Genomic DNA, 17,257 nt, shown 5'->3' on the forward strand with positions numbered 1-17,257 from the left:
AGAACCAAGGACACTGTACCTGTAACTAGTACCAGGAACTATGCACCTCTAACTAGTACCAGAGACACTGTACCTATAAATAACTCCAACGAAAACCCAGTTGGGGGGGTGCAAGTACCACCCGTGAAACTAAGCCCATTAAATGCATTCAATTCCTGAGCAGCAACAGTGTCTTCTGAATGAGTGGGGTCCTTTGGAACCAAAGACACCGAGCTGGTGACAGAGGCTGTGTTCACTGGACTTCTTGCTTTTAACTGATGGGCTTTCACAGAATTCACATAGACAGGGCCTATGAAGAACTCCTCTGGCCTTCCAGACGTATCCTGCTCCCCTCACTGCGCATGCTTGCTCTGCCCACACTCTAGGCGGTAGGTGGGGATGCAGGGAGCATGCAGCGTTGCTCTGCAAGGGCTCAGGTGCTTGCCTCTCCTTCTGAGCCACTTGCTGCTCTGTTGGTGCCTCTGCAGGTAGAACCTGCATCCGGGGCAGTGGGATGCTCTCTCCCAGGCTTGGGCTTGCTGATGGGCAGGATCCTTTAGGGGCACTTGAGTTGGACGGTCAGCCGAGGACACAATGGGACTGTGGGGACGGCACTCCCTGGTCCCCCACCCACCTCAGTGCATCTCAGGACAGCAGCCTCTTGTACCAGGTTTGTCCTGGTTCCAAACGAGTCCAGATCCAGGCTGAGGGCGGGGGGAGGCGGCCTGGCCTGAGAACACCATGCCCTTTCTTTCAGGATGGACACCACGCGGCCAGGACCACCCACTACGGCTCCCTGCCCCAGAAGGCACAGCACGGCCGGTCCCAGGATGAAAACCCTGTAGTGCATTTCTTCAAGAACATCGTGAGTGTGCCTTTCCTGCGGTGCCTGGCAGGCTGGGGGGTCAAGGTGGGGGGGTAAGAGGGCCCCCGGCCCTGCTCCCAGGTCACGGCTCTGAGTCTGTCTCCAAGTGACACTGAGTTCTGATCCATGGGGCTCTGAGTCTGTCCCCAGGTGATGCCTCCCTCCTTCCCAGGGCGAGGCTGGCCTCAAGAGCTCAGACCAGCACTTGGTCCCAAGGTGGAAAGTGACCTTTGTGTGTTACCAGAGAAGTCACTCCTTCTTAGACTGAACTACTGTGAGATGCATGGTTTAAGAGTACAAGTTTACAGACTCTGGAGACAGGATGCAGGTCGGGGGCATGGGGCACTTGGACTTGGGGGCAGTGAAGCTCTCTGGAGGACACTGCGATGGCTGATACACTCATACATTTGTCAGAATCCATAGATGTATAGCACAGGGTGAAGTACGTTTGTCAGAATCCATAGATGTATAGCACAGGGTGAAGCCCTATGTTAACCGTGGGCTTTAGTGGATAATGGCACATCAGCCACAAACAGACCACAAGAAAGCCAGGGTGGTAACAGGGGAACCGAGCTCAAGCAGAGGGGTCATGAGGATTATCTGCAGTTTCTGCACAATTTTTTCTAGAAGCCTGAAATGCCTCTAAAAAACAAAGTCTTTTTTTTTTTCTTTTTGTCTTTTTGCCTTTTCTAGGGCTGCTCCCGCAGCATGTAAAGGTTTCCAGGCTAGGGGTGGAATCGGAGCTGTAGCCACCAGCCTACACCGGAGCCACAGCAACTCGGGATCCGAGCCGAGTCTGTGACCTACAATACAGCTCACGGCAACGCTGGATCCTTAACCCACTGAGCAAGGGCCAGGGATCGAACCGCAACCTCATGGTTCCTAGTCGGATTTGTTAACCACTGCGCCACGATGGGAACTCCTAAAAAACAAAGTCTTAAAGACAAAAGCAAAATCAAAGGCTCTAATTGTAAACTTTCTGTGCAGCCAACATTAAATTTGATATGGTCACGTTGATGAGGGAGTTTTAGGAGTCACACCCTGAGGGCATTCCTTTCGAGGCTCCGAGTCTCAGACATTTTACTGCCAACTCCAGAAAGGACCGAGGGGACCGTCACAGTCTCCATCCATGTGGGATGGGTGTGTCACAGGAGGTAGAGTGTGTTTGCCATCCTCTCACACACTTTCTGCATGTTCCCGAAGACCTGAGTGGCTCTGGAGACTTTCAACTTCTCAAATCCTCTATTTCTCACTCAACTAGGACAGGACAGGGAGCCAGGCAGGGACTGAGTGGGTGACTTCTTACAGCGATAGATCCTAGACGCTCTAGGCAAACAGGAGCTAGCTGGGACCTAGCAACAAGGGGGGGGGGGTGTCTCACCAGGAGGGTCAGGGCTGCTCTCAAGGAGGGGACCCCCCCCACCAGTTCACCAGGCTCACCACTCTCCTGTGTCTTTGCAGGTGACGCCTCGCACACCTCCCCCATCGCAAGGGAAGGTAAGACCTCTGAATGCTTCGAGTCAGTGTCACTTTATTTATAGACCTTCCCAGAAACCCCTAAATGTACCAAAAAGGGCTGGACTCATCCCAAATGACGAAATGACTTCCTCCCCCAGTGTTTTCCACGTGGATCTCACAAGAACAGTCTGACACGTGCATGGCATCCCTTCCCACCGGCAGGTGCACAGACAGCATGCATCATTCCTGCTCTTTCCCCTCAAACCTGATCAGCAATCTCTGGGCAGCTCCAGGTGGCCACGGCCACCCACGGGGACATGGTACACGTGACAAAAGCTCTTTGCATCTCAGCACTGTGTTGTTTTGATTGTGTCTCCTGTTTTATTGAAAGATTTTTCCCTGCACTGGCCTCCATGTCACTCTTTCTTTCTTTTCCTCACACAGGGGCGAGGACTGTCCCTCAGCAGATTTAGCTGGGTAGGTGACAAACGCATGTCCATCCCGCTGCCTCTGCTTCCCTCCTCACAGGCACTCGACTTTTCTGTTCTGCTCTGTTTCAGTTGCTCATGGGCCCACTTTCTTCCCCATCTCACCAGCTGGCCCGCGGCTGGTGCTCCCTCCTGCACTGTCCCCTCTCTGCTTCCCTGCCCCCACCCCCCCGCCCCCGCCCCGGGCAACACCAAAAGCTCCTCCCAGGAGATGGGGTGACTCCACGTTTGAGGAAATGCCTGGTTTCCTGTCAAAGCAACAGATGAGAAAAGCTAGTCATGTGGTCCCCAACAGCCAGCCCTCCCCTCAGAGGCTGACATTTCCTTGAGGAAAAATGAGGCCACAGACAAGGGCAAAAGACACTAAATGCAGTTATTCGGTTTACAATAACCCACATTACCTGAAAGAGTTCTGTGTCGATTTAGTAAAACTGAAAGCTTAGCTACCAAGCCAGCTAGGAAAACTTTTCTAGGAATTTCTGAGAACAACGTGTCCATGAAGACTTTAAACAGCCGATTTGTTGAATTTCCAGTAAAATTTGGTGTCTGAGCCACCTTAAACTGCCTACCTGTACTTTAACCAATTCTATTGCCCATAGTTACTAGTAAGTATCAGATATGGTTCTTACTTTATAAAATTTCCAGAATAAAAATAGAACCACTAACGTATAGGCCAGGAACTGTGTCTGTCATAGAGACACAGCATCTTTATAGAGATGCACCCTCCAATATCCTTGGAATCAGAAGGTCCTTACTCTCTGGAGCAGAGCCTATGTGTACTTGATGGTCAATTAATAATCATTAAAAATAGGAGTACCCATCTTGACTTAGTGGTTAATGAACCCAACTAGTATCCATCAGGTTGCGGGTTCAATCCCTGGGCTCGCTCAGTGGTTTAAGGATCCAGCATTGCTGTGAGCGATGGTGTGGGTCACAGACATGGCTTGGATCCCCCGTTGCTGTGGCTGTGGTGTAGGCCAGCAGTTACAGCTCCGACTCAACCCCTAGCCTGGGAACCTCTATATGCCACAGGTGCGGCCCTAAAAAGAAAAAAAAATCATTAAAAATATATTTTAAAAAATTTTAATATAAAAAAAGATTCATAGAATGAATGAATTTAGAAAAAAAGAAAAAGAAAGAAGGAAGGAAGGGAAGGAGGCGGTGGGGGGGGAGAAGGGGGAGGACAGGGGAGGGGAAAGGGAAGGGGGAGGGGGAGGGAGGAGAGAGGAAGGGAGAGGAAGAGAGCCGCCCCCAGAGAAAAGGCAGAAGAAAGATTCCATGAACTGCTCCAACACATCATTACACTGGATTACGTACTGAGATATTTGCTGGAACATTTTGTCCAAATATTCCTGAGCCTTTTTCTGATCTAATGGGTTTGCTAAAAGGTGACAAACCTGTGGGACATTGACACAGTCCAGCACTCACAGCCAATTAATTACTGACTTTCTTTGCCAGCAGGTGACAAAGATGATATTGAAGAATGAAATCCATTTTTGACCCAGAAATCTTATTTTCATAATCGCCTGACCAAGCCTTCTAGGCATGGACCCAGGGCACAGTCATCATTGACTGGGCAGCGAGGGGAGGGTTGAGAGATGCTTTTCCTCCAGTCCTTAAAGGCCACCTCAGCCTCAGCAGCTAACAGCCCGGCCTTTGCCTGCTTCTCCTTCGTTTCTCCACTTGGGGTCCCACTAATCCCTCTGAAATTTCTCTTTTTCCCAAAGCAAAATCCTTCTCTGTGTCCCGTGAGCTAGTGTCTGTTTCCTAGAACTGCAGGACCGTCTGCCCGTTTGGAGTTTCTGAAACTGCCACCAGTTTTCTAAACTATGGTGTATGTTTTCTGGTAAATTCTAGGTTGCTCAAAGATAGAAGTGACTGAGAATTTGAAAGGAGAACAGTTAAACAGATTACTAATCTGAAAGCCAATCTTTGAATTTAATTCTCAGAAGCTCTTTACTTTTGGAGAAAAACAACGGAGTAAGAGAATGGCTTAGCACTTGCTCGGAAAAGCGTGGATTTCCACCATCTCACGTCTGTCCTTTGGCACAGCCCTCTTTACCTGTCACCTGTCCCTCCATGTGCCACCACGGAGGGACCATGTCCGTGGGAGCCCCTAGGGTTCAAGGGCAGCTCTGGGTTCATGTCATATGCAGTCCTGCATCTTCCCTGCTCCATCCCTTACGCACGTGATAACCCCTGAAACAAAACCTTCACATGACAGTAGCTGCCTCTGAGTGGCCAGTGTCTGGGGGTTGGGGTGATGGAGGGGCAGTGTCATGACAGATGGCCCTGGTCCAGCCTCAGTCCAAACCTGAGATAGGTGAACTACTGAACTAGAAGAATTTTGAAACTTCTTCGTTTTCTTTTTAGGGCCACACCCACAGCATAAGGAAGTTCCCAGGCTAGAGGTTGAATCAGAGCTGTAACTGCTGGCCTACGCAGGATCTAAGCCACATCTACGACCTACACCACAGCTCATGGCAATGCTGGATCCTTAACTCACTGAGTGAGTCCAGGGATTGAACTTGCATCCTCATGGTTGCTACTCAGGTTCGTAACCCACTTGAGCCACAGTGGGAACTCTGAATCCTGAACCTTCTAGAACCCATTTCCAACACCTCTAAACTAGAGCGATGGGTTCGATGGTTTCTTGAACCCTAAAACACACTCGGGAAACTTAAAAGGACTGTGGGCTGAGGCAAAGGGGTCTGGGGTTTGGATCAGGAGACGGTTTTACTTTGTTTCTAGAATTCTCTGGAGTGGCACATGTAAAGAGCCTCCCGCCTCTTGCTGGCAAAATGTAAAATGAGTCTCGGAGCATAGAGATCCATGAGGTCCTGTGCTGATGCCTTGAGCTGCCTGTTCAGCCCCTGACGGACATGGCACCCACAGCTGGACACGTTCTACCCCCAATGCTTACATCCGTCATGACTGAACACCTGGACTTTCCCCTGTTCCTCTCTCTTGTTCATAGTACAAGATCCCCTCTGAAGCTAAAGGATATTAGAACGCAAGCTGGTCCTAGAGACACACAGGTTTTTACATTTCGGTGATCACTGCCATTGCCATGTGCCGTAAAGGCAGCTCTCTTCATCTTCCCTGAAGTGAGCGGGGGCTTCTGGCGTAGCTGGAGGCAGGGGTGGGGGCTGCCGGTCTGTCTGGGAGGCCATCTTCCTTAATCCTGGCAAGCTCGGAAGTTCAGAGCTACAAGCTCCATCATCAGAGCAGAGCATCCATTATCCCCATTTTATGCAAGAGGAGGCTGAAACTCAGAGAGGTTCTGACACTTGTCTGAGGTCACACAGCCTGGGAGTGGTGGAGACCTGCCAAGTTGCTGGCTCTGGGGCTACGCTTTGGTGCGCAGCCTGGGCGACATGGCTTCTCAGCTGGGACCTGCCCCCTTCCCTCTATCATGACTGGCTCCCAGCCCAGGGCTCCAGGAAGAACCCTGGCACCAGGCTACCATCCACATTCAGGACTCCCACACCAAGGCCAGGGGAGCTGGTCCTGTCTGTCCTCAGGAGAGGCTCCAGGCCAAGGAACTGGGAGTTTGGTCTTTGCATGTTGGAAGGTATGAGCCTCACATTTCACCAAGTGCAAAGGCTGCTGGTGTCTCCAGGCAGCAGGTGAGAGCCAACGGTTTGAAGGGCCAAAGGAGACCCAGGGCGGGGCACTTGGCTTCCCTTGGGGACCAGGCTTTGCACACACTCTCCCAGCATGTCTGGGGCTCCCCTTCCTCTGGGCATGTTGTGGGCCAAAGTTCTTGACCTTGTTTTGAGAGATGTTGGCTAATCTGCTGTTGAAACCCACACAGCGTGGAGAGGGGAAGTGGCTGCTGCAGGGGAGGTTTGATCTTCCAGAGGTGGCTGCCCAGGTTGGGCCAGCATGATGGGCACGGGGCATCACTTGGGCACCGACTGAGAGGTGCCCTCTTTTCTTGCAGGGCGCCGAGGGCCAGAAGCCGGGATTCGGCTACGGAGGCAGAGCTCCTGACTACAAACCGGCTCACAAGGGACTCAAGGGGGCCCAGGACGCCCAGGGCACACTTTCCAAAATCTTCAAGCTGGTAACGTACCTTCCCAATGGGGGAGGGTCCAGGGCAGCCTCTAGTTTGTCCACCAGCTGCTTCTTAGCCGGTCCTCCTCCAAGTTGTTCAGAGCAAGCATTTCTCCAGGCACTGCCAGAGCAGTCACTGTGCCAGGTCACAGGCCCAGGCCCCCTCAGGGAGCTTGAGGACAAGGGGGCTACAGCTGGGCCCTGGCAGGGGCAAGATCAGGAGGCTTCATTGTCCGGGGAACCAGCAGGGGCTAAGGTGCCATGAGGGTGGTTGTCAGGCGAGAGACCCCCGGAACCACAGTCAGTTAACACAGATGTTGGAGCCACACAGAACCAGGTCTGCCACCTTTCAGCCAAGTGACCTTGGCCACTGACCTCCCGGAAGCTCGGTAACTTATGGACAGACACCACTGTGATGGTGGAGGGCCTACAGGGCAATTTGCAAGTCGCCCCATGCAGTTACCCACGGCACAGGCCATCACTGCTACTAACAAGACAGCCTCTCTCAGAAAACCCTGAAACTCAGAAGGCAGCTCTGATCCACGACAGGGCCCGCATCACCCCCAGCCTGAGCTGGAATGGAAGAGAGAAGGGAAGGTTCTGGACTCAGAGTGGGGCAGATGGCTGCTTACTCCCGGCCCCCCAGGCAGAGCTCAGAGGGGTCAGCAGTGACCACACCAGGTCTCGCAGGCCCCTCCCTCCCAGGAGCCTCGGGGATGGGTCTTTCCAGGGAGAAGCGGGTGAGGGGGGGTGGATCCCCATGATCCAGAGGTTTCTTCTAACAGAGGCCAAGCTTCCCTGTAGGAAAGGGAACATCTGCAGATGGATGGGCCTGGAGCCAGGGTGGCTGAGGGCTGGCCAGGTCCTTGCCTCCTGGCTGCACGATGGCAGGGCCCAGGCACCGGGACGGGACTTGAGAAGATATGGCAGGGATCCCGAGGGTCTGCGGTGGCTCCATGTCTGCCTCATGCTGACATTCAGGGCCAACCCACTTCTGCCCCTTCTGGGCCATAACTAATTCCAGATCGGCCCTCATGTCCGAGGGGCCTGTTTGACCTCCATTCATTCTAGAGCTTTCCCTGAACTGCAGGGGTCCCAGATAGGTCCTGGGCTGGTAGCAGCTCCTTGTAGGAAGGAAAGACCCCAGTCCTGGAGGCCAGATGCACCCAGGGCTCAGGGAAAGGGCTTTGGGGCTGTGCAAAGGCCTCCAACGAACACAGGGACCCATGTGCTCCCGGCCATCCTTGAGTGGCTCCCCTCAACCCCCGCACTGGGGCTGCATGTTCAGGTGTCCCCAGCACAGCCTGCCTGGGGCCCTGCCATCAGCGGTTCTGCAGTACTGCTCACAGGGCTTGCTGGGTACCTGCCAGCTGAAAGAGCTGCTGTTGTTGTTGCCGTGAGGGCGACAAAAAGCGTGAATGCAGTGGGGCAGGCGGGGGACAGGCTGCACGTGAACATGCCCCTCTGTGTCCCAGGGGCAAGTACAACCCCAGGGAGGTGGCCAGACAAGAACTGGCTGAGCCGGTGGCAGGTGGCAAAGACGCAAAGAGGTGAGGGGCTGGCCTGGCCCAGTCTCCCGCCTGACGGAAGATGGGGTGGCCTGGCTGGGTTCCAGGAGGGAGACACTGTGGGGAGCAGGGCCAGGAGGGGCTGGAGAGGGTCCCCGTGCCCTTCCTGAGGGCTCTGACCTGGCCCTAAATGGGACGTCACCAAGGTCTAGAACATGTGCGATGTATAGTTTAATGCTAGAAGACCATCTGGCAGAAATGACTGGATTTTGCATTCCGTGGACCAGATAGTAAGAAAGAGGTGCCTGGATTTCTGGAGGGCCCCCACACCTCCTGGGGACTAGATGGCTGAGCTGAATATCCAGCAATGTATCGGCTTCTCAGACACAGAGCTGGAAGAGCTTGGGAGCTGGGAGGACCTCAAGGAGCCACAGTGAGCTTCTGCATGGCTGGGGCCCTCCCCAGGAAGATTCACGGCTCCGGGAAGTCACGTCCATCCCTGCGTCCATCCCCACACAGCCCCATGGGACAAACGTCACTAAATCCATGTCCTCAGTTACCTTCTCCTTAGAGCAACAGCCCAGCTGCCACCTTCACCGACTCCTCATCCAAATAAGGCCATCGTTTCCCGCTGATGTCTGGCTATGGCCACAGTCATGAATAGGTACAAGGGCTCTGGTCAGGTCCTTTTCAGCCAGAAGAAATGTCCTAGAGAAGACAGATGCTAACGAGGAAAGTTCCAGAGCAGCATTTGGGAGAACAAACCACGGGAGATTTCATTTTTATCTTTCCTGAGTGAAAGACGAGCATTCCTGCAGGATGCTGCCACAGATAAAAGAAAGCCCTGGGCAGCAGGACAGGAGTTATCTGCTCAGCTCCCCACCATTGGACGTCCTGCATCCACAAGTACCGCTGGGATTGGCATCGCAGGCCAACATCCAGGTTCTGCCCCATGTCCTCAGGCAAGGCCTCACTGGTAGAGGAGTGAGTGTCCACGGCCTCCTGCTCTAGGTGTCTCTAGACAGGTGTGTCCCCTGGGAACACGGCCAATGGCACAGCGGGAGGCTTGACTTAACGTGAGATGACCCTGCTGTACCAGGCAAGGCTGAGTCCCCTGGAGACTGGACAGCCTGTGTGCCCTGTGGGCAGGGCTCAGTCTCCACCAGCAAAAGGTGATGACCCCTCCGCCCTGGTCACCTCTGACCTCTGACCTGAGGGAAGGTGCTTCCTACTGGGCTCACTAATACACTGAGATTTTACAACTGATGATGGAACCATTTGGTTGGTAACCCAAATACTCATGGATTCAGTCACCTAGTCTTTCACTCCATGTCGAATCCCATGTGTGGTGTGAGCAGCTAGGACAGACCTGGAAGGTGCTGGACGCTCACGGGAGACTCAGCTTTGAGGAACTCAGTCTCTTCAGGAAAAACCTTAAACATGTGAAAGGAGTGGTGAGCAACCCATTGCAAAGTTGGTTTATGTCAAGTAAATGGGAGCAGGACCCACTCTTCAAAATGCCCCTTCTGAGGCAACCTGGGGAAGGAAATAAACTCCACCCCAAATGACACCCACACGGCAGAGAGCACCAGGACACATCGCCTCGAGACACGAGGCCACAGATTATGGAGGGGCCCAAACCCCGAATGGCATCCAAACAGCAGTGTCTCCACTGGGGACCCCAGATCTGGCCAGGAGGTTGCCTGTGATGCCCAGATCATTTCTGGTCCCCCAAGACTTCCAGATCAGACTGTCCAGGGTGGAACCCAGATGTCTGCCGTCATGACGACTTCCCACCTCATCAGAGGGGCCAGATCCTATCCCGGCTCCCATCCCAGCTCCCCTTCAGCTGACTGACTTCAGGGAAATCACTCAACCTCTCTGAGCTTCAGCTCCTTTGACTTGGAATTGGGGAAGCAAAGAGTACCTCCCTCCAGGTTGCCTTCCTCTTTCATCAGAGGAAAAGGATGTCAGGGATTCAGCTCACAGATTGAGATTTGCAATACACTGTAGGTGCAATAATGGAAATCCACCCCACAAGTCTGCCGTTTCTGCTTTCAAAGGAGCCCCAGGAAGTTAAATGGCATCTCACGTGAGCTGTCAGCCAAGGACATGGGGAAACTAATCCATTGCAGCACAGATGCACTTTATTCAGTGAAGCAGTAGTTCTGTTCCTGTTCAGGAAAAAAATCACGCTGTCAGAGGAGCCCTAAAAGGCCTCACGGGAGCCCTAAATTTCCTGAATTAACTTGGAAATTCCAGGAAAAGGTGAGGCCAGTGCAGATTTGCTCGGGGCTTCTCCCGACTGCTGCTCTGAGGGCTGAGTGAGCCAGGACCAGCCAGAAGTTCCTGTTGTGTCGAAGCAGGTCAAGATCCTGAATTGTCCCTGTGACAGCTCGGGTCCCATCCCCAGCTCAGCACAGTGCGTTGAGGATCTGGCATTGCCACAGCTGAGGCGTAGGTTGCAGCTATGACTTGGATTCTATCCCTGGCCTGGGAACTTCCAAACAGAAAAAGAAATCAAGACAGCCCGAGTCCCCACGGAAGGGCTTAGCCCCGAGTCCCCACGGAAGGGCTTAGCCCCGAGGCAGGGTGGGGAAGTCCCTTTCCTGGGAGGTAGTGGCTCTGGGTGATTCCTGGTACCTTCCAAGGCTAGAATTCCATAAACGTTCTCATTTGTGAAATGAAGTTCCTGGAGTCAGTTGTTTAGCAACATAGAGATTTTTTTTGGCAAAAGCAAAACCCCAAGAAATCACACCGTCATCTCTCTGTGTGGACTGTGTTAGCTGTAAGGCCCTGGGGTCTTATTCCTGGGTAGTGGGGGCCGGAGGGTAGCAGAGGGCAGTCAGGGCCCATCCATTACCTGGTAAAGAGCCTGATTCATGTCCATCTTGCTTTCTGGGGCTCAAGGTCTCCAGGGAATCTTTCAGAGGTGAATTTTTCATTCATAACCTAAGGAAAAAGGGAAATCCGAAAAGAAATAGACTAAAATTTGAATGAGAATTTGAATGCAATTTTTTTTTAAAGTGTCCTTCTCTTGAGTTAATACAAATGACATCTGGAGTGACAAATGCACTCTTCTCAGCACCAGCACCCAGCCCACACCCCTTGATGTGTCCACCTCCACCACTGCCAACTCTTTTTTAAATTTCAAATTGTGTTTGTCCCGAAGACATCACTTGATGTTTTTTGTTTGTTTTGTTTTGCTTTGCTTTTTAGGGTTGCACCTGTGGCATATGGAGGTTCCCAGGCTAGGGAGCTGAATCGGAGCTACAGCTGCCGGCCTATACCAGAGCCACAGCAACGCCGGATCTGAGCCGTGTCTGTGATCTACACCACAGCTCATGGCAACGCCAGCTCCTTAACCCACTGAGAGAGGCCAGGGATCAAACCCGCATCCTCGTGGATACTAGTCAGATTCGTTTCCAACTGAGCCACGAGGGGAACTCCCCACTTGATGTTTTTTGAAGATTCTGCAGTCAGGGTTTGTGGACAGCCCCCCTCCCCCCCAGGATGCTGGTTTTCTTGGTGACACAGAAGAGGGCTCACTGACTGGCTGAGCAGTGGCTTCTTTGTGGTGGCCAAAGCAAGGGCGTGCTCACCAACACAAAACCCTCCCCAAGGGAGAGGTTTCCCACCATTGGTGTTCATGGGCAGCTGCCCTCAGAGCGAAGGAAACGAGGACTCATTCAAAGCCTCACGGTGTATCCATGGAGCTCTTTGTCCCAGAAGTGCATGTTCTCACACAAGGCACCTGCTCTGTGGCCTCTCCGTCCTACAGCCCCTGGGTGCTCAGTGAGCAGTGGAATCAAAAGATCAGCCCTGGGTGGAATCATTTCCAGCAGCAGCCTCGGTGGGAGGAGGCCCCACGACCTGGGACCCTGGACATAGGCAGGTGGGGTGACGGTCGGTCCCTCCCCCTAACTCTCTGCTTCTTCTTCCAGGGAGGACGGGACAGCCGCTCCGGGTCCCCCATGGCCAGACGTTGACGCTCCTTCCTCTCAGGATCCTTCCCGGCTTCTAACACGTTAACCGCGTAGATTCCCTAGTATAGCGCGTGCCCCTAACGCCTGGTGACGACGCCCAGCGGGCTCCACTCGGAGGAAACGCTCCACCGTCGCCCTACCTCGGAGACAGTGACATCCCCTCCCTGCTCGCCCTCATCCTGAGATGGCTTCGGTGGGGACATTGCTGTGGGAACATTGCCGGGGGACACTGCTGTGGGTTGGCCCGTGCAGGGCATAGAGATGGTGTGGCTCCGAGCTTCCTTTGGTTTCTTTCGTGCCTCCTCCCTCTCACCCGCTAAAGTGTTTAATCTTCCTAACAGGGTCGGGCCGTCGGAGAGGCTTGGCGGCGGGAGCTTTGGTATGTGACATGTGGGCGGGCAGCGGGAGAGGCCGCGGTGGCCGTGGCTCACCACCCCCAGCTCAGCCGAGAGGGGATGCGGGGGCAGACTCGGGCCCAGTGGGGCTGCGGACAGGAAACAGGGTCTTCTTGGAAATTGGGCCGGCAGAGCGGGCCCCAGGGCAGCCTCCTCGACGCCCTGTGTCCTGAGGGCCCTGCCGGGAGTGTGGGGAGATGGCTCAACTCAGAACGGATGGCAGGGGTTTGGCTCAGCCTCGCGGTGGCATGGTGGTCACCGCGAGCGCAAAGGTAACAGGTGGCGTGCTCAGCGGTGGTGCTCACGGCAAATACTAACCTTTGGTGGAAAGATAACTGTCCTTTCCGCTTGCCTCCTAGAAATCCCCTGACCAATACACTCACCTTCCTGGGCCGCTGCCGGCCCGGTGGGCGACCCGGCCACGTGAGGACAGGAGAGTCCCTCTGAAATCACACTTTTTCCTAATGTGGGCTGACACTTTGCAGCTCCCCCTCCTTAACCTACTGATGCCCGCCTTTTGATTTTAGCGTCTCTTTCTTTTCTAAACCTCCAAGAGCCCTACACTGGCGTCACCCACCCCCAGAACAAAGATGAGAAATAGCCAACATAATACCCGAGCGTATCTCTTTAATCCCGGTCTAATTCTGAAGGTTTCACGTGGGTTTAATATAACGTCTATTAATGTAGAGCCTCAATGATGAGAGGGTAAGAAATAAGAGAAATACATTTTCAGAAACAAACCCTCTGAATTGCTTGACACACACTTTGCATCGTGGAGCAGATCGCTGATGGAGTGATCTCTCACGCTGCCCCCAAACAGCCAGAGCTGTGCGGATGGGCCTGGCGGAAATACGCCCTGTTCTTGAAGTTGAAATAAAATAAACACTGTTAATGGTATTGGCCTGCCGTCTTATGTCACTTTCATTGTCTGTAGACCATGAGCCCATGTAAAATAGTGCTGAGGGGAGGCGTCCTATGGTCACAGCACAGAGCTGCCTGTCGGCCCCTGTGCCAGGAGGTGAACTATCAGACGGTTTGCGTATCAATGAGAAAGTGGGATAGAGGTCGTTGTTAGGGCACCAAGTCTCTGACTTACAAGGAAAATAACTTTGGAGTTCCCGTTATAGCTCAGTGGTTAACGACCCTGACTAGCATCCATGAGGATGCAGGTTTGATCCCTGGCCTCCCTCAGTGGGTTAATGATCCAGCGTTGCTGTGAGCTGTGGTATAGTTTGCAGACGCTGCTTGGATCCCGCGTGGCTGTGGCTGGCAGTTATTGCTCCAATTTGACCCCTAGCTTGGGAACCTGCATATGTTGTGGGAGGCCCTAAAAAGAAAAAAGGCAAAAAAAAAAGCCCACAAGGAAAATAACTTTTAAGTTCTGTTTAAACAATCTTTTAAAGTATATTTTATTGTGTTATCGGTGTAAGCGCCTTGTTAAGGTGAACTAAAGCATCTTTGACAAATCACTTTTTTTCACTCAGAGACATTGATAACAATGAGTGACTTTGGACATGTTATGTATCGTTGCTTCTGCTTACAAGAATTCTCTTTCAAAAAGATAAAGTGAAATCTTCTTTTGCTTTGCTTTTAACAAACCACTGGCTCCTGTCTCAGTAGCCACCCTGAGTCACTCAGGAATCCCAGCATGGGAAGGACCCCCCACCCCCCTTCCCGTGGATGGTGGAATGACACCAGTTCAGGGATCATCCAGGCTCAGGTGGGCTACTTCCCACCCGACAGTAAAAGCTCAGTAGCCTGAGCTCCCTGCCCCAGTGGCGTAGATCGATGCCAAGCCCATGCTGCCTCCTGAGCTGAGCCCCTTCAAACTTAGGATTTAGAAAATCATGCAAAGACATCACATTTTTACCAAGCAAGTCTACTTTAATGTGACATGCCCAGAAAATGCATCAAATGCTAAACCAAGGGTGTGTCCTAAGGTCCTCAGCAGTCACCGTGACAATGAGATATTGAAAGAAAACCATGCAGACCAGGAAGTGGCCCGTGGGAGGGGTGTTCTCACTGAACATGCACCCGGAGGACTGCATCACTGCCCGAAGCTGAAGCACGGTAATTTGCCAGGCAGAGCCCCAAGGGAAGGGCTACTGGAGCCCCAGACTCTCAGCCAGAAGCCCTCATCATGCCTGCCTTGAGGACCATCACCAGCAGGCCCAGGGGGGTGTGAGGGTCTGTGGAACTAGGCTTGTCCCATCAGAAGAGGAAACCACATCTTCCAAAGTGTGCACAGCCACCTCCAGGCCACTCAGACTAGCTGAGAGGGGTCTGCAGCCTCCCATCGTCCAGTCGGGCGGAGGAGGGTCTGGGGAGCTCAGGGGAGGGTGGAGACCAGGAGCAAAGAGGGGACAGCGGCGAGGGCGAGAGTGCAGCACGTGGGGCTGGGTTTATAAGTTGGGTGTGGGAGTTCCCATCGTGGCCCAGTGGTTAATGAACTCGACTAGGATCCACAAGGATGGATAAATAAATCGGCTGTGCACTTTAAATAGGAGTTGGGATTTGTGAGGAGAGAACTGGGGCCTGAGGAAAACCGTGAAAGTCTTCTTGCAGCAATTAGGAACAAGAGGGCGAGGTCTTTAATTAAACCTTGGTGCTGTATTAAGTCAGCTAGGGTTGCCCTAACACTACATCACAGAAATGTGAATGTGGGGTTCCCACTGTAGCACAGCAGGTTAAGGATCTGGCCCTGTCTCTGCAGTGGCTCAGGATGCTCAGGATTAGATCCCAGCCCAGAAACTTCCATATGCTGCAGATGCAATAAAAAAAAAAAAAAAAGGAAAGCAGGAGGAGTTCCCACCGTGGCTCAGCAGAAATGAATCCGACTAGAAACCATCAGGTTGCAGGTTTGAGTCCTAGCCTCGCTCAGTGGGTTAAGGATCCGGCACTGCCACGAGTTGTGGTGTAGGTGGCAGATGTGGCTCGGATCTGGTGGTGCTGTGGCTGTGGTGTAGGCCGGCAGCTGTAGCTCCAATTCCACCCCTAGCCTGGAAACCTCCACATGCCACAGGTGCATCCGTAAAACAATAAAAAAGCTAAAAAGAAAGAGAGAGAGAGAGAGAGAAAAAAAAGAAAGAGAGAAAGAGAGAAAGAGAGGAAGGAAGGAAGGAAGGGAGGAAGGAAGGAAGAAAGAAGGAAAGATAGATTATCGTCTGAGGGTTCTGGAGCCTGGAAGGCCAAGGCCAAAGTGCAGGCAGGGCTGGGATCCCAGAAGGCCGCTCTCCTTGACCTGCGATGCTGCCTTCCTGCATGCCCCGGTGGCCTCTCCTCTGGGCACAAAACACACTGCTGGTGTCTCTTCTTCTTATAAGGGCACCAGTCCCACTGGATTCAGACCTCACCCTTAAGATATCACTTAAATTGTAACTACCTCCTCAAAGTTCTGTCTCCAAATACAGTCTCACTGGGAATTTGGTGAGGGGACAGGTATGGTTCAGACCATGGTGCGTGTAGATTTCTCTCCTTCAGCAACAAGGGTTTCCTAAACCCCCATTAGGAATGTGTTTCAGACTGTGGGACTTTGCAGCAGAATACACTTCCTTTCTCTCCCCAAAGGTAACACGACGTGAAGCATCTCAGCACATTTTCTACTATGATTCTCTACTGTAAACAGCAAACCATCAGGAATTCTTAAGCAGTGTGACACTAAGAGCTGAGGGGACATAGCTCCCTGAGGCTGTGTGACTGGCTCACCACCGTGCTGTCCTCTGATGGACAACACTGGGACACCTGCTTCTGAGAGCATCTGACCAGAAGCAGAATCGATTCTCTGACTTTTGAGAAACATGCTGATTTCTACTGCGGCTTTCATTTGCCTCCCAGACAGTGTTGACTTGTCTCCAGTGGGAAGTGAAGGCACCTCCACTCACAGCCTCCCTTCAGCTCAGCCTCCCACTACTGTGAAACGCCACATGTTTACCTGCTCCCCAATCCTACAAACTCCTGGAATTCATTACTCAGTCAAGACTTCTGAGAACACATAAAATAACCGGTCCACCAACAGTATGCAGACTTGCCAGGGCCTTTCAGCTATTCAAACCCCATGGGGCTGAATTTATTGCAAATTCAGCATGGTATTTTGTTACCCCATGCTAAAAATGTTAACACACAAAAATGTCTGCCTATGGCTATAACTTACCCCAAACCCAAATAAGTAAATATATAGGAGTTTTAAAATAACATAAAAACTATATTTATTAATCTCAAAGCCAACACAGTGGCTTTGGCATAACTATCCATTTCTAATACAAAACTGGACTAGATAAATATCATCCAATGTATAAATAGACCATGAGACAACTTTGAAGATTAAAAAAGGGATTTTTCTGTAAATTAAAAGAAAAAGAGTAACCTTGAAATGTTCTTTAATGGTGAATCAAGAATGAATCACTATGTCATCTTAGAATTTGTCAGATTACGAATCTTGATTTAATACAAAAGCCTTCATGCTATGGAGCGTTACACTTAAAAACTATTAAATAGGAAAATCTTTTATGATGACCGCCTA

The 17,257-nt window shown here is 52.2% G+C and overlaps 1 protein-coding gene across 8 annotated transcripts in view; it reads left to right on the plus strand.

The window, feature by feature from the left end:
• Positions 1 to 13,635, plus strand: part of MBP (myelin basic protein) — a 117,324-nt gene extending 103,689 nt beyond the window's left edge. For 6 of the 8 annotated variants that reach the window (XM_047766927.1, XM_047766924.1, XM_047766919.1 and 3 more), the window contains 5 exons: positions 737 to 844; positions 2,306 to 2,341; positions 2,747 to 2,779; positions 6,737 to 6,859; positions 12,302 to 13,635. In XM_047766927.1, the coding sequence (XP_047622883.1) occupies positions 737 to 844; positions 2,306 to 2,341; positions 2,747 to 2,779; positions 6,737 to 6,859; positions 12,302 to 12,346 (345 nt within the window). In that variant the 3' untranslated portion in view covers positions 12,347 to 13,635. Of the gene's footprint in view, positions 1 to 736; positions 845 to 2,305; positions 2,342 to 2,460; positions 2,663 to 2,746; positions 2,780 to 6,736; positions 6,860 to 12,301 lie in introns of those variants that run through there. The other 2 variants (XM_047766925.1, XM_047766926.1) reach the window with 2 other exon arrangements.
• Positions 13,636 to 17,257: the final 3,622 nt, after the last annotated feature.

Source organism: Phacochoerus africanus, chromosome 2 (assembly GCF_016906955.1).
Source record: "Phacochoerus africanus isolate WHEZ1 chromosome 2, ROS_Pafr_v1, whole genome shotgun sequence".
NCBI lineage: Eukaryota > Metazoa > Chordata > Mammalia > Artiodactyla > Suidae > Phacochoerus > Phacochoerus africanus.